The 16,762-nt window shown below is 34.0% G+C and overlaps 5 protein-coding genes across 5 annotated transcripts; 2 read left to right on the top strand and 3 right to left on the bottom strand.

Annotated features, from left to right (window-relative positions):
- The first annotated feature begins 508 nt into the window (after positions 1–508).
- Positions 509–8,411, top strand: Ssdp (Sequence-specific single-stranded DNA-binding protein). The gene is made up of 2 exons (XM_036377313.2): positions 509–1,338; positions 2,848–8,411. Exon 2 carries the CDS (start codon positions 3,866–3,868, stop codon positions 5,189–5,191), a length of 1,326 nt encoding a protein of 441 aa, XP_036233206.1. The 5' UTR covers positions 509–1,338; positions 2,848–3,865; the 3' UTR covers positions 5,192–8,411.
- Positions 8,412–8,676: 265 nt separating this feature from the next.
- LOC138857979 (uncharacterized) lies at positions 8,677–9,910 on the bottom strand. Its single transcript, XM_070112338.1, has 2 exons — positions 9,154–9,910; positions 8,677–9,077 (listed from the first exon to the last, which is right to left on the bottom strand). Exons 1-2 carry the CDS (start codon positions 9,586–9,588, stop codon positions 8,829–8,831), a joined length of 684 nt encoding a protein of 227 aa, XP_069968439.1. The 5' UTR covers positions 9,589–9,910; the 3' UTR covers positions 8,677–8,828.
- Positions 9,911–10,055: 145 nt separating this feature from the next.
- On the bottom strand, positions 10,056–12,405 carry MED17 (mediator complex subunit 17). The gene is made up of 5 exons (XM_014233284.3): positions 12,208–12,405; positions 11,406–12,156; positions 10,779–11,350; positions 10,288–10,708; positions 10,056–10,226 (listed from the first exon to the last, which is right to left on the bottom strand). Exons 1-5 carry the CDS (start codon positions 12,300–12,302, stop codon positions 10,143–10,145), a joined length of 1,923 nt encoding a protein of 640 aa, XP_014088759.1. The 5' UTR covers positions 12,303–12,405; the 3' UTR covers positions 10,056–10,142.
- Positions 12,406–12,753: 348 nt separating this feature from the next.
- On the top strand, positions 12,754–13,852 carry LOC106616562 (RNA-binding protein 42). The gene has a single exon (XM_014233272.3). The coding sequence runs from the start codon at positions 12,850–12,852 to the stop codon at positions 13,792–13,794; it is 945 nt and encodes a 314-aa protein (XP_014088747.1). The 5' UTR covers positions 12,754–12,849; the 3' UTR covers positions 13,795–13,852.
- Positions 13,853–14,057: 205 nt separating this feature from the next.
- LOC106616560 (PA-phosphatase related-family protein DDB_G0275547) lies at positions 14,058–16,756 on the bottom strand. Its single transcript, XM_014233270.3, has 5 exons — positions 16,599–16,756; positions 16,135–16,336; positions 15,338–15,753; positions 14,733–15,148; positions 14,058–14,658 (listed from the first exon to the last, which is right to left on the bottom strand). Exons 2-5 carry the CDS (start codon positions 16,318–16,320, stop codon positions 14,252–14,254), a joined length of 1,425 nt encoding a protein of 474 aa, XP_014088745.1. The 5' UTR covers positions 16,321–16,336; positions 16,599–16,756; the 3' UTR covers positions 14,058–14,251.
- Positions 16,757–16,762: the final 6 nt, after the last annotated feature.

Genomic DNA, 16,762 nt, shown 5'->3' with positions numbered 1-16,762 from the left:
TTAGAACTCATCATTTTATATGCACCGAAATATTTCGCATTTAGCTTCTTATCTGAGTATTTATTCTAAAATTATGCACAACTTTGAAGTCTGAATGTGTAGATAAGAGTTCAAAAGGATTACTATTTTGTTGTACGTAATTCGATTCATAGTAATGCACACAAATTTGTTGGCGTGTATGAATGTGTTTTCATCTATGACCACCTTCAAAGTATGATCTTAGCTGTTATATTATATAAAAGCGCTTGCTTGAAATAAATACATTAGCGCAATGTTTTGAACTGTATACCTATTATTCTAAAGCGCTACTATTGGTTTTTTGAAATTGAAGATGAAATGTCGGTAGGTATTACATGTTTAAAAGTAAATTATATATACATATGTATTGTACACATAAATATTTAAAATTTGAATAGTAATATATCGCACTTTAGTAGTATCAACATAATCCATTAGGAATTTTCTGATTTTTGGCAACTCTGTATATGTGTGTCGTATTGCAGTATATAATAGCCATTTAATAACGCGAGACACACTTGAAGTGAGAAGTTGGAATTGAATTTATTAGTTTTTGACGGTGAATAACGTAAATTTAGTAATAAATTATAATTAATAAAATTCGAATTGTAATAAAGCAATTTGAACTTAAAATGGAAGTGAACGAAGATGCAATTGTATCTTAAAATTACTTGTGAAAATCTATGGGAAAATTTTCAAGTAAAGCGAATAGAATTTTATGGAAATAGAGCAATAACTATAGAAGTAAAGAAGAGGAGGCGATTTAAGAAAGAAGCGGTGACAGAGACAGCAGCTAGAGTGAGAGAAAGGTGATTGCGAAAAATCGAAAAGAAGAAAAAACAGAAACAATGAGCACACAAACAACAAAAAGTCAGTAACAAAAATGACAATTCGGCAGAGACGTCGACAGTGTTGATTGCAAAGTCGGCGACGACGACAAAATGTTTCATCGGCGTACGTGTATGAATGAAGAATTATATTTCATTTAAAAGTAGTGTTACAAGGTTTTGATTAAATATAATTCATTCAAAGATAAACAATCTTCATAAAGGATAACAAAATCATAAAAGTGTATTGAATAAAATTTTGAATATTGGAAAATACATAAAATCTAAAGTAGTAATTAAAACAGAAAGAAGAAGCAACAAAGTGTATTAAGGAAAAGAAACAACAAATTACCGAAAGCTAGTGGATCCTCTCATACACAGTTTTATCACGTAAAAGCGAACTTGGAGCGTAAAGCAAACGTGAAACATTAAAAATCTGGGTACAGCAGCCAGTTTCGGTGTATATATTTCCAGTGGTGTTGTGCAAAGCAAGGCAAGTAATAAGTGTATCAGAAAACGTTTCTTGATAGGTGGAAACGTAACATCAACAATGTAACGTGATTGAAAATCGCTCTCATATAAGCGTGTCTTAAGTCCTTTATTGTTTTGTTTTTCTCTTACATATGTGCTTATATACATATCTATGCATTTAGCTGGGGATCCATTAACTTATTACAAGTTATGATTTGATCCTCATGGCCATTATACAGCTTGAAGGAATGTTAGAGAATTTATGTATTTATGTTTTGCTTATATGCATACAAAATGTCTGAAGAATATTGTGTCTAAATTTGAAATCGGCGCTATCTGAGGATAACTACTATCTAATCAATGAATGATGATACTTTGATTTCGGATAAAATCAGTACCAAGCTTTGAGGAACATCGTAAAACCTACTTTTTTCCGAGAGCTTAGCTGGCAGATTCTATATTTAAATTGAGTTAATTATTACCGTCTTAATGAATTTCAAACAGAGTTCAGAGATATATTTGTGAATCCCTATAAAATCAAAATTGCAAGATTTTTTAAATACATTTATTTACACTTAATTATTATAACTTTATCCAATGCACAAAGCAAATTTCTTTTCCTTTTTAATTATTCATTATTATTCTCGTGTGCAGATCAGTAATTTCTTTATTTATAATAATTTTTCCGATTAGTAGATCAATTGTGCTACTTAGGTTGGTATGAAATAATAAATTAAGCAAATATTATTTATCGCAACGACAAGTCCGCGCCAAAAACGTACATGACAGCATCCGTAGTTTTAAAATTTTTAAAAGTAAAATTTCATTTTTGAAATATTTGTTTATTCGGTATCGCAACATTGAGCTAATGTGGCTCCTTTAGGCAAACTATTACGGCTAGATTAATGTTTTGTAAGCTTTATTGCTTTTATTTGCATAAATGTACATATGTCCCAAACATACATGTTGATGTGCATAGAAAAGGGCAAATGTAACATTTGTTAGCGGACACATTAATTTTTGCCTGAATTGCCACTGCAACTGTAGTAGTGCACCGAAGCGCATCTTTAGTAATAAAATGAAAATCGATTACTCTTCAAGTGCAAATCTGCTCAAGTCTCAGATTCACGTATTCGGAAGAAGGCTGCAGCCTCAGCTTTATTATAGCGGCGTTAGCATCTGCGTAAGCGCAAGTCCTCGGGTTCTCGCCACCTTCTACTTGTCCTCATGGTTTTTGCGCCCGTTTGGCATGGTAAAGTGTTTGTTGATCGCGTTGAAGGTACAACGTAAACGCACCTTGCGTTGTTTCATCCTCCGTCCCCTTCACGTTCCTATGTCATGCGCTCTTTTATTGTAGTTTCTGCTACAAAAGTAAACGACGGCGGCATCGTCATCGAAATCATCATCACCGACTTCGCCGCCATCGCATGCTGAACAGTTTGTCAATTCCTCCATTATACTGTTTTTACATTTCGATTTTGATTTTATTTTTACTCACTATCTCCTTTTTCTTTTTGGCTATGTGTTTCAGGTTGTGTGCTGCTTTCTGTGTTATTTGTATTTTGAGCGTATCAGCAGCATAGGCAACAATACAACAACAGTATATGTACAATAGCGCCGACGGTAGCAGTGCAGTCACAGCAACACTTATATTAATTGTGCACGAGTGTATCAACGACTGCGACGACGACACTGCTGTTTCAGAGATTCAAACGTACACGAGCACGATTATTAGCGACGTTTATTTAGTGAAGTGGTTGGAAAAGCAGAAGAGGCGGCAGAAGTAGCAACAAAAGCATACAAAATAAAGAAAAAACGGTAAAAGAAGAAGCAAGCATGGCAAACATGAACTAAATTTTGCATAAGACGAGAAACGAGCATTTCGATTGTAAAAAGTTCACTTCGATATGTGTTTTTGCAAATAAAAAAAAGCTAATATAAAACGTGGAATATAGTTTATGAGTGAAGCTTAGAAAGAAGTAAAAAAGAAATTGAATTAATACCAGTAATAGTAACATCAGCAACAGTATTGGATTTACTGACAAGGTTTAGTGAAAGAAAAAGCAAATGTGACTACATAAAAGCAAAAACACGAATAGAGGAGGACGAGCGAACGCACAAATTATCCACGAACGCAACTGATATAACAGAAAGCACATTAAATATGCTGAAAGTCAAAAAAGAAAAGAGAATGACTGCGTGAGCTTCGCAGTGGCGGCGAGCGCCTATTAAATTTTGTACGGTGGCCTCAAAACTTAAAGAACTAGAAAAAAGTAAATGGAAAACAGATTAAGAATATTACATGCGATAGTGAAAAAAGTGAAAAATTTAATATAAAGAGATATAAACTTAAAGACACATTAGTTGGAAGATTAAAGAGTCCAATACCGGCAAACAGTGTTTAAAATTTTAACCACTGCGAGTAAAAAACGGAAGACTCTAGTCGGGTTCCGATTATATTTATAAGATTAGTTAGAGTGACTAATTGATCCCAAAACATCAAACAAAAGTTGAAAGTGAAAAAACAGCGCAACACATCACAACACAGAATGTATGGAAAAGCAAAGACATCGTCAGTGCCATCAGATGCACAGGCACGTGAAAAATTGGCGCTATATGTTTATGAATACCTGTTACATGTTGGCGCCCAGAAAGCAGCTCAAACATTTCTATCTGAAATTCGGTGGGAGAAAAACATTACGTTAGGTGAGCCACCTGGGTTCCTGCACACATGGTGGTGTGTGTTTTGGGATCTCTACTGCGCCGCGCCAGAACGGCGAGATCAATGTGACCATTCATCTGAGGCTAAGGCCTTCCATGACTATGGTTTTGTTAGTTCCGGCTACGGAGTAAATGGAATTGGTCCCGGGGGACCGCATAGTGCTGGTGGTCCAGCTCCTAGTCCACTGGGTCAAATGCCACCAGGTAGTGAAGGTCCGATGGGGCCAGGTGGTCCAATGGGTCCTAATTTCTTTCCAAATTCCACAATGCGACCGTCGCCACCGACTCATGCGTCGAGTCCACAACCGCCACCATCACAAATGATGCCTGGACAACCGCCATTTATGGGCGGGCCTCGATATCCTGGAGGACCCCGTCCTGGTGTACGCATGCAGGGCATGGGTAATGAATTTAACGGACCTCCTGGTCAACCTATGATGCCGAATAGTATGGATCCGACGAGACCTGGAGGTATGGGTCCCATGAATCCGCGTATGAATCCTCCTCGTGGGCCAGGTGGAATGGGTCCTATGGGGTACGGTGGGCCTGGAGGCATGCGAGGTCCTGCACCAGGACCGGGTGGAATGCCACCAGGTATGGGTATGGGAGCGGGCGGACGACCGCCACAGTGGCAACCAAACGCTACAGCACCAATGAACGCTTATTCATCATCTTCGCCTGGGAACTATGGCCCTGGACCGGGTTCGAATGGACCACCTGGCCCAGGAACGCCGATTATGCCATCACCCCAAGATAATACCCAAGCTGGTCCAGGCGGTCCAGGCGATAATATGTACTCGATAATGAAGCCTGAATTTCCAATGGGTGGTGGACCAGATGGAGGTGGAGGAGGTCCGGGAGGCATGGGTCCTATGGGTGGAGGTCCTAATTCTATGGGTCCTGTACTTAATGGTGGTGGTGGAGACGGTACCGGATTAGATGGCATGAAAAACTCACCAGCAAATGGAGGTCCGGGAACGCCTCGTGAAGATTCTGGAAGCGGAATGGGAGATTACAATTTGGGCGGATTCGGTGGTCCGGGGGAAAATGATCAAAATGAATCAGCAGCTATACTAAAGATAAAGGAAAGTATGCATGAAGAGGCCAAAAGGTTTGAAAAAGACTCGGAACACCCGGACTATTTTATGCAATAACAACATAGTGGCAACAACACAACCACGACGCACACGACAGCGGCGGTTGCTGCAGTGGCGGCGGCTTTAGGAGCAAATATGTTGTGCGGTCAAGCTGCAGCTGTTTCTCAAAATCTTAGCACCAGTAACTCTAGTGGCAACAACAATCTCATAAACAATGCCAACAACAGTAGTCCCCCCGCATTAACGCCGCATTTCCATAAGGAACTTAATTTTTAAAGAAACAATTTTTGATTACAACTAACATCATACAGAATCAGATGATACAAATTTATATATATATATATATATATATATATACAGTTATGAAAAAACCACTGTTTAATTATCAATAACAGTATATATAAATAATCCTAATTCAGATTACATGTCTTTTAAAATTACCAGGTTGGAAATGAGACCGACCGTAAAGAACAGTTAAGAGAATGCCCAAAAATTTAATATTTTTTTCCAGATCTTTAATCGATCCCTGTCTTGTTCTGTAGACAACGCGCCAATTCAATAACGCGGATAAATCTCAAATCAAGCGAGCTACTTAAAATGATCTTTGAGTAACTTTTACTTTAAAAAATTTGCAAAAAGTATTAAGATTGTACAAAATAAAAGCGCAATTAAATATAACAATAGATACCGTGCACAGCCGATTTTACAAATCAAATAAAAGATAAATAATTTCGAATGTGGAATTTAAGATGGTCAAGATATCGAAATTATACAAATATGCAACACGAATCCTACATCCCTGTCTTTGCTTCATTGCTAAGCATGAAGCAAATATAAAACAACATGAATATAGAAAAATCCGTAAAGACATGTTTTTTTTTTTGTAAAAAATATACATACATTTACCAATAATTGTTAAACCTAAAATAAATTTAAAATAATATGGTACTTATTAAAGCGAACTTAAATTGTATAATATTAAACATAAACGACTACATATTACTAAATGCTAAACGCAGATATGTTAAAATATAAAAACTTATACCTTTTAAAAGGATTTCACCTATGAGGAAATACTTTAATGCAAAAATCGTGTATATTTAAGAGTATTTAAAGTAAACGCGGTAAATGCAGCACTACAGCTGTAGATGCTGCATTAACTGCTCAACAATATACGTGTATAATATAATACTAAAATATGGAATATGTAAAATATATATAAATAAAAGGTATATAACAATTATTTGTCAGACGCAGCACTCGAATTTTATGAAATCTCTTTTTTTAGTTGCATTAAGTATATAAAACATGCTTAAGCGTCGAAAGAGGAGAGAAGCGTGGACACCACCTCATAATTATATAAATTGCACAAATTGAATGCCATGCTGCGTAAAACGAATAAATTCTCCTGAAATATTAATATAAATATTTTCGTTCATTAAAATAATCAAGCTTTTATAAAGCAAAACTGTAGTGCTCAGCACAAATTTGAATTAATTGGGCACAAGAGTACACCCAAAATAAATTTATATTATAATATTTTCATGCAATTTTAAATGGTTTATATATGAACATATGGACATAATTTAAAAAGTGTAGTAAGAATAATTATATGGTTTAAATGTATACATATGTTCTATTTTTTCGCTTTCATCAAATTTTTTATTTTTATTTATTATGTTTGCAAAAATTTTTCCGTAGAAAAAGAAATTTTATTGGTTGATTAGATATGAGCGTTTTCGGAGGTAAAAAATATATATGTATGAAGTTCCATTCTCTTTATATATCTTTATATATTTAGTTTGATATATTCAATATTCCAAATTCTGAAGAGTTATAACGTTTTTTAAATATTCAATTAGTTTTAAAGTAGTGCATTCATGACAAAACACCACGTGCTCTTAATAAATTTGTTTTATCCATATTGATTCAGTATACACCATAATTTGTAATTACAGTATGAAAACAATTACTGTTGAAGGTGTCACAAAAGATCTTACAAGTAATATCGGCAATGGTGGTGTGCCAGCAAAAAATATACAATTAGATAAAGAAATAAATCTTTTGTTCGCATATAAAAATATGTAAAATATATGTTTATATCTATTTAAATACTATATCATAAATGCGTACATGCAGATTTAGTAAGGAATGAGTGATTTTATGCGGCTGAGGGGAAAATAGAATCATCCCATATACACGTATATATGTAGACATAAATATACAAATATTTCTATAACTATGCTTATATACGATACATATACATATAAGCTGCATGTGTATATATACTAATATATGATGCAATATTGTACAAAAATTCAAATTATATACACAGCATATGTAATTAAATAAAATATTTACTTTATATATAAAAAATAATTATAATTTCAAAAGATAGCACATTACAACTTAAAAGTCTTTATAGTTATCATTAGCAGAAGGGAAAGCAAAGAATAAATAAAATATTAAAAAAAAACATAAAAAGCGAAAAACACTTAAAAACAAAAAATGGTTGAATAAATTAGTTAATAAGTACAATGTAAGTAATGAAATATGAATATCTATTATGTAGGCATGTATTGTACAATATTTATACACGGATTATTGATCATTGTTCTTACATGTATGTATGTATGTAGTACACGTTTTTTTTTTTATTACTGTGTCCTTAGAGCGGTTTAGTCTTAATTTTACTGATTTTTCATATCCCAAAAATTAGGGTTAGTCCTCTTTGATGTATTAATTTTATTTTAAAATTCAAAAAAGATAAATCAAAACACATGCATTATATTGGTATTAAAAAGAGCGTTTCATTAACTGCATCACTTTTGAAATACATACATACATTTTGTATTCATAAAGGTAAAGTTGATGACAATTTTATTAGTATCTGAAAATTAATTTGTAGTTGCATATTTCAACAAATATTTAATACGAAAACCATTAAAATAGTTTTCGACAAATGCAAAATAATGAAAATATTAATTTCTAAAATTTTATATTATAAGCTTAAGATAAAAAATAATATACCTATATATATAATATACATACATATATATATATATATATGAAATAAAAATTTGCATATGACAAAATTGTGTGAAAGAAGGAATGGACAATGAATGCACACTTTTATGCGATTAATGTCATTGTAATTGACGATGATGAATGTGATCATCGTGGTAATATTTCGTGATGAATATATGAATTTTGATGCAGTTTGTATGCATGAAACGATAAAAACCGCAGTTGCAAAAAAAAAAAAAAAAAAAAACAATTAACAATAAATTATGAGTAAAACGAATTATTGAAATGTGGTGGTGAATTATGCAAATCTGTTTAAAATAAGTATTTTTAGTGTTAATTATATACAATTTGCAAATGGCATAATAACATAACACATGAAAAATATAAAAACTATAAAAACGTGAAAATGATGAATAAAGTTTTAAAACAAAAATATTTGTAAAAAGTAAAAAGGAGCTTAATTTTGTTTTATTATCTTTAGTTAGGGCTTATGAGAAATTATAGCACTGTAGCGGTCTGCTTTTAATTTTTAATTACACCATTTATTTTTAAATCAACGTGTTCAAAAATTGAAGTTTATTTACAAATTCCTTTGTTATATACAAATATAAGAAATAAAATGTGTTTTATAGAAAATTCTTCTTATTAGACTATTTTCGATAAGTACTTAATGAACACCGAAACGTTCAAAAGTACTTTGAATACTTGTGCTTCGTTGACAGAGGTTTCTATGCGGCATTATTAGAGCGTGCCGGCTGCCGCTCGGTACACAAAATATGCTTCCACTGCGTTGAGTTTTATTGGTTAAAATACTTTTATTATCCACCGACAGTTCAATTGGACCGGGTAAATTGTCGTTGCGTCGCGACACTATGAAGGTATCCTCTAGGGAGATAGTGTTGGCACGATTTGTACTCTTGAATAAGATACAGTATAAACATAAAATCATTCATATATATATATTTCTATACATATAAACTTTTTTTACTCACCCAACGCTCCAAATCACAAAAACGTATTTCGTCGCCACTGGTGGATGGCAATGATAAGTCAAAGCAAGTGCAATCTGTTATGTCGATTGTTGAATCTTCAGTACAAGTTACACTTTCGTGTAAACATTCTTCGGTAGTAGCTACACAGGATTTAGACATGGACTTAGGAACACGTAAATACAGTCCCCGATTAGTGGAAAATAGAACAGGTGTTGTAGATTTTGTCGCGTTTATTTGTTGATTGCGATTACTGTTGGTGTCGGTGGCGGTGTTTGTTTGAGCGCATCTTTCAGATTTCTTGCCAATTTTAATTTGAATAGCATTAATGAAGTTTTCATTTTTTGAACGTTTTCGTGTAGGTGGTGGCGTTTGTGTTGATTCATCGCTGTCGGTTTCTGCTGATGTACAAGGGTTTCTCCAATTCCAAGGTGCCATCCAATAAAATTAATTGTATTATTTTATATAATTATCTTTCTTCCTCACATACTTTATATTTTATATTGATTTATCCACTTGTCTCTTGGCGATTAGTGCTGTGGTAAAAGTATAAAATATTGGCAAAAAGTTGTTAGTTTGCAGCGTGGGTGATTTTGAGCCCGGTTGCTCGGTGTGCGAAGACCCAAGTGTTTGTGATGTGAAAATGAAGTATGAAAGATATGTAATATGTAACACGCTTAATAGTGGTTACTCCATTGTTGAACTTTAGTGACATTCTGATAGCATATATCTGATACATATATCAGTATTATAACAAAAAAGCTATTTGTGTGGGTGTAGTGAATTATTTGTTTGCCTTGGTTACGTATAATGTTTGTCCCCATGAGTAACATATTTTTATATGGAAAATATTGTACATATTTTCTTCGCTATTATGCTACTTTTAATTTTAATAAAAATATTGATTTTCACAGAAGTTCAATGGAATTTATTTTATTTTACGTTCAAACTTTAACTAGTCCCTTTTTACAATATTCTACAAACTGTGAATTTTAGACTGAATTACTAGTAAGCGCTGCCATTAAAAACTCCATTTTATTGAGGAAACTTTTGCCCTCGATTTTATCAAAGCGGACCTGAAGTAAATAGTTAAAAAAATGTATCACTAATATACAATGTATTATTAATTTGACTTACTTCTTTAAAGTGACCTCCCAAATTTTCCCAGAATTTTTCTGGTACTAGTGGATTGGGTATAAAATCTGGACGTGGACTTCGAGCAATATAAACTTTAACATCGATTTGCGGGTCACAACGTATTTGTACCGCAATCATCCGATCTCCATTTGGAGACGCCAATAAACATGAGCTGGCATTGCCTAATGGTTCAACCTTACCTATTCCGAGATTGTTGCTGTTCGATAATACCGTCCAAGCCATACATCGAGCCAAATTCAGAAGACACGATATTTGATGTGAATTGATCTGACACAAGATGAGATCACGCAACTCTTGTGGTTCATAAGAAAGATGCATTACACGACCATCACGGCAAATGCATTTTAGAGATCGCTCTTTAACGTGTATTACTAACGAGGTCCGATTTATTGTGTCGTATCTGTAAAAATTTATATATTTATATATATTTATAACGTTTATATCAAAACTTAGACAAATTATTTTCTTACCCATGTGTTACAATATTAATTTTCACACACGACATTATAGGACTGTTCATCGCATTCCAATGCGACACGATCTGAGGGTCTTTCACATCCCTTGCTAAAGTGTCCAAAACGTATTGTGTGCGCTTTCGCATAAATATATGCTGAGCTTGGGCTATTATTTGTTCTAGTATTGTTTGTGATTTTGTCATTTCTAGTAAACTTTCACGATCTGCCGCTTTCGGGCCAGCAAGCATACGCTTCTTACTAGGCCCCAATGGCCCGCTTGTAGGGTGGGGAAAAGGATGATGCGAATTATTGTGATGCACTTCTCGTAAAAGTTGATGTAATGAATGTTCAAGTACATGATCATGGTCGTTAATAGGTCCTGGTTGACTTGAATCGAAAGTTGTAGAATGACAAAGCGAAATAATAAGTTGAATGCCTGGTAGTAAAGTTGCACGGATTTGATTTCCAATTACAACATGTGGTATTGGAGCCTGTAATTGAATTGCTTCTCGCGCAAGTTGACTGAAAAGTTCTTTACAAAATAGTACATTTTGTGCAAATTCCAACGTTTTCTGCCACACACCGGCCTGGAAGTAAACAATTTTTGTCAATAGTAAACAAAATTGTGTTTCAAAATCCTACCTGTTGTGTTATATTGGGTCCATGTCCCATTAAATTAACATTAGCAGTGCATAAATCTTCCTGGTCTTTTTGAGTTATTACTTTTATATATGCTACTCCTTGTAGCTCTGCTGGAACAATCACCCGCAATGAGGATGTGGTTTTCGGCGATTGAGTTGGTAAACCATTATTTCCACTACCAGCGGTACCTGATGCCGCTTCATCTTCAGCTAAATCTTCTGCCTTGGTCACTTCAAATGTACCGCTCATTCCGTATTTTGATCCAGCTGTGCGATAACTTAAGTCGCCAATAATCGCATTCGAAACTTTTTTCAGCCGCCAATTCTGTCGTAATCGTAATAATTCAATATGAAAGTCTGTAACATTGCGGTTACGTTGTTCGCTGTGCGAGTTCCTCAGTCTTTCTGCACCACTCAAAAGAACTTGTGCTGCTTGGCCCAAAGCTTTTTTACGACTATAGACTTGCACTATAGGTTTTATCTCATCAGGATCTTCTGGTACTGGGTCCAAAACTAAATAACGTTTATCCTTAGCTATAGAAATAACGTCAGAAAGTACGCAAATTTCGGTTAAAGCATCATTAAGCTTATTTCGAACCGAGTCCCATGGCCATAGACTTGGTTGAAATTGAGATGAATCTTTAACGTCATCTTCAACTGATTTATCCTCCTTCTTTAGGTCATCTAAAGAGGTTTTACTAAAATCTATTCGAGCAGCACAGCGGGTTAGTGTTTCGGACAAAGTTGGAGGACTATAAAAAAATAAGTTATTACATTTTCTTTAAATTTTTGAATTCACTCACGGTTGGTAGATTTCAGTGCCATCGTATGTTATTTCCTGAATTTGATTTTCACACGTTGTTTCAACAGAAACATTTACTCCATTTGTTATATTCATTACAAATATAACTTTTCTACCCACAAGTAAATATAAAAAAATAGCATCCAGAAAGGAACACTAAAAAATTCTTTACGATGAGACAGTTCACAATCGCTGTCATCAGAGTAGTTGCCATCTAACGAAGTACTTGTATATTAATTTTCGTAATTTTTAATTGAAGAAAAAAAGTGGTATATTTTTTATCGATGCAATTGTTTATAAAATACTAAAAAGACTAGACTATATTTTGAATTTATTTTCTTCAAAATTAGAATGTAGCATTGAATGTTTATAAAGAACGAAAAAAGAAGCTGTGGAAAATTAGTTCCTTCAAGAATTAACTAGGGAATATAATAGAATGCGTATTATTTATCTGTCAAAATCATCGATATTTTCTGAAAAATTACATTACCGATACTACATTTGACTGTTTACAACACTATTCTATAATTCAAGTATTCGCATTATTTGTTCAGTGTAGTAACTGTCAATTGTTTTGTTGATATAGAGGATTTATATGATTTCATAAAAATAATTTTATCTTTTTCTGTAAACAATTAACAAAATGGCTACGAAACGTAGATATATTGAGGATGAGCTTTCGCGATTCGAGGCAGAAATATCTAAACAAACTTCGCAGCCTGCAAGAAATTTATTCGTTCCTTCCCAAGTAAGGCCTATTATTGCAGCGAATACGTACAACCAGGTTCAGCAAAAGTTGCAACAACACCCGCAATCGACAACAATATCTTCGACTGTGCAAGTTACTCCACGTGTAACTGTAGCTCCACCAGTGATTCCACCACCAACATTTATGTCCACTTTTGTACCTACGCAAGTAAATAATACTGGTGGACAATTAAAAACTGTAGCACCCTCACCTATTACAGCGACGCCTGTTGTGGTTAGTAGTGCTCCAAAATTATACCAAAGCAGACAATCGGTGAATGTGAGTGCTACACCGCATATCGACATAAATGCCATACAATTTGACGTCACTCAAAAATTAAAAAAGCTAAAAGCAGAGAAATCAGGTCCAAATCCTATAGCAGAAGAAGCAATCAAAGCTGCTAGAGCCTCATCAGCTTTGCAATCATTTCAAACAACGGAACGAAAAAAGAAGGATCGTAAGACTATACGAGTAGCGGGGGGAACAGTCTGGGAGGACTCTTCCTTAGCAGATTGGCCTGATGATGATTTTCGCATATTTTGCGGTGATTTAGGTAATGATGTAAATGATGAAGTTTTAACCCGGACGTTTAATAAGTATCCATCATTTCAACGAGCACGCGTTATCCGCGATAAACGGACTGGAAAGAGCAAGGGTTTTGGTTTTGTAAGTTTCCGAGAGCCAGCAGATTTTATACGAGCAATGAAGGAAATGGATGGTCGTTACGTCGGAAGTAGACCAATAAAACTACGTAAAAGTACATGGAAACAACGGAGTTTGGACATAGTCAAGAAAAAGGAACGTGAAAAGCAGCAAATGTTACAATCCTTCAATTCATAATTTTTCCAAATAAAACGATACATAAGTTTATGTGAATAAATTATATTCATTTGAAAAAGATTTTTGTGTCAATCGAGTAATAGTAAACATCCTGGAATTACCTCAATGTAAGAGGATATTGACTTTAATAGTCATTAACTCGGAGGCAGCTTAAAACTTCAAAGACATTTCACTTTTGTTCTTGCACAAAAATTTTGACTAAACAGCCATTAGTAAAGATGTCTGACTTAAATTTTTTATAACAATAATTAAAATGATTTAAGTTAAACTTTTTGAATATAATTAAAGCATTTACTAAATTAAAACAATAATTTTCGGCCCATGTTTCCTATTGAAATATATAAATATTTACATTTGTGTTTTTTTATACATTTACGATAATGATAATGTTAATTATTCTACTTAAATATATTACAATACTTAATTTTTTGAAGTTCTTAACTAACATTATACCCGTTCAAATAAGTCGACGGCGTTCATCCTCGGGAAGATCGCTCACTTCGTTTATATTTTCTTTTGAAGATAAACACTCATGTGTCTTTGATTGTAGATTCAACTGCTTATAATTTTGTGTCAATCTTTCACATGTTCGCAAATAGGGGCGTTGACAATGAATCGAGTATAATGAAGGATAATATTGTCTATAAACTACATAAGTACAAAATAATCCAATTAAACTACCGGCCACAACATCCTCCCAGTGGTGATGATAGTCGCAAGTTCTACTAACTGCTATCAAAGCTGCTAAAATTAACGGCAATATTGAAACGCATAAACGCCAGGATTGACCGCGACCACGCGCACTCAGTGCATGTAGTTTGGCGGCTACATAAATAGCGATGAAACCTAACCCAACAAAAGCAACTGTAATAATAAAAAAGGGTCCATTTTAGATATATGCACATACACTTAGAAAGGGTTTGATGGTTAACACTTACAGGAAGCATGGCCGCTGGGGAAACTTTTACGGCCCTCACATATTTGACGTAAGTCACCAGTGCAATTATAATAGTCCAGCGAACCATTTGAATCGGTGGCGTTGTTGAGTACTACAATACCATTAGGAAAGCAGCGGTAAAAGAAATCAGGTCTATGACGCCCTACTGTTATTTTCAAGAGGCTTGTTGTAACACCATTTAATCCAAGCGCCAAAGTCCAAACCCAGCTTGCTGCGCGAAAGTCACGCCGATCTCTCGACAGCCACAAATTAAACAATGTTACAAATAATGGACCAAATATCACAGATAATATGAGTGTCTGAGCCGAAACTATGTCTGGGGTGCGAGGATTTTTGTACAGCCACATCTCTTCGGGATGAACTTTTCGTTTGAATGGCTTTGTTGTTTCCAGTGATCTTAAAGAGAAACATTTAGTTATTAGATTGCCTGGGACTACGAGAATAACGAAAAAGTTATGAATCATTAAGTGATATCTTTGATATTAATCTGATACATAGTATGTATGCATACAAGCATACATATACAAAGCTACTTATTCACTAAACAATTATATTTTGATTATTTTTCATGGGATTATTACTTACATAAAAATAAATACTAGCATTACACGTATTCCGACATCGATAGCGTCACTTAAGCGTCTTTTTCTATTGTCCCCATCAAAACAACAACAGCTCTCCCCATCGTCATCGTCATCGTTAGAGAATCGAGGGCATTTTCTTCTATTAGAGAGCTGAGCGTTGGAGTTATTAGTATTAACCAAAGCCTTGTACCCCATGATTTTATTTAAAGCAGTTCGCTTAGTTGATTCATCACTTCTGTACAATTCATCTGCCGAACTTTCACTGAAACGGCGATTCGGGGTTATGTCAACATTCAGATTAGAGTTCATTAATACTGAGGCTACTTTACTTGTCGTTTCTGCTGACGTAATTGTGGTTGGTGTTTTTATCGGAGGTGTTCGAGTAAGCTGATAAGATGTTTTATGGGCAGAAGGAGACTGAAACAGGTGGTTAATAATGTTAAAAAAAATAACAAAGCAAATTAAACCTTACAATGTATTATTATTAGGAATGTACTTCGAGGTAAGAAATAGAAACTCATTTAGTTAAATGATTTTTGATTATTTAAAATATTTGGGCAATATGACTTCTGCTGTGATATGTCAATATTATTACTCAAAATCATTACAAATTTACACGCACATATTTGTATTTGACAGTAACTCTTATTGATCTTTAGCATAAGGTGAAAGTGAAAGATCACTTGTTATTGTTACATCTAATATTATTACAATGATAAGTTAATTTGTAGCTACGGTGGAATATGTTCTTTGTTTACATTCAAGTTTTAGTAAACCAATATAAAGTGTACCACATACCATCGGATAAAACTCTTTTTCTTTATGGCCATTTTGTTGCTGATGTTGTCTTTCCTTGTATTCAATAGTATCTGCTTTAGGATGCAAATTTTTAGCCTGATTTGCCAACGCTTGAGTTCGTTTGCGCAACTCGGTTTCTGAAGAGAAACTCGAACGTAAATCATGACTTTTTAGTTCGCTATCCATTTCAATATACTTTTCACTGTCGAAAAAAATCATTTATGAGTGTATAGTAACCACTTAATGTACTGTTAAGTCACTCAGTTTATAATGTTTAACCATGACTGACATAAACTACTCTACATTCAATAATTGCACAAGTGCAAACATATAAAATTCAGTAATACTTTTCTATTTCTTACTCAAGTTATCAAATCACTCTAGGCATCCTATTACAATATCGTTATAACTTTTTAAGCAATTTATATAAAAATAATATCAATAAGTATTTTGCTTTAGCTTACGTTCTCCTAGAACTTTAAAATTTCCATTGTACCAACGAATCAAGTACAAATTACGGTGCTTAGCAACTCTTTTGTCTCTTAATATTTTTTATATAAAATAAAATAATATCAACAAAATGTACTTCAAATGTTAAATGCAAGTAGAAATATATACAATTGTGCAT

Source organism: Bactrocera oleae, chromosome 2 (assembly GCF_042242935.1).
Source record: "Bactrocera oleae isolate idBacOlea1 chromosome 2, idBacOlea1, whole genome shotgun sequence".
NCBI lineage: Eukaryota > Metazoa > Arthropoda > Insecta > Diptera > Tephritidae > Bactrocera > Bactrocera oleae.
This window is presented reverse-complemented; position numbering and strand designations above follow the sequence as displayed.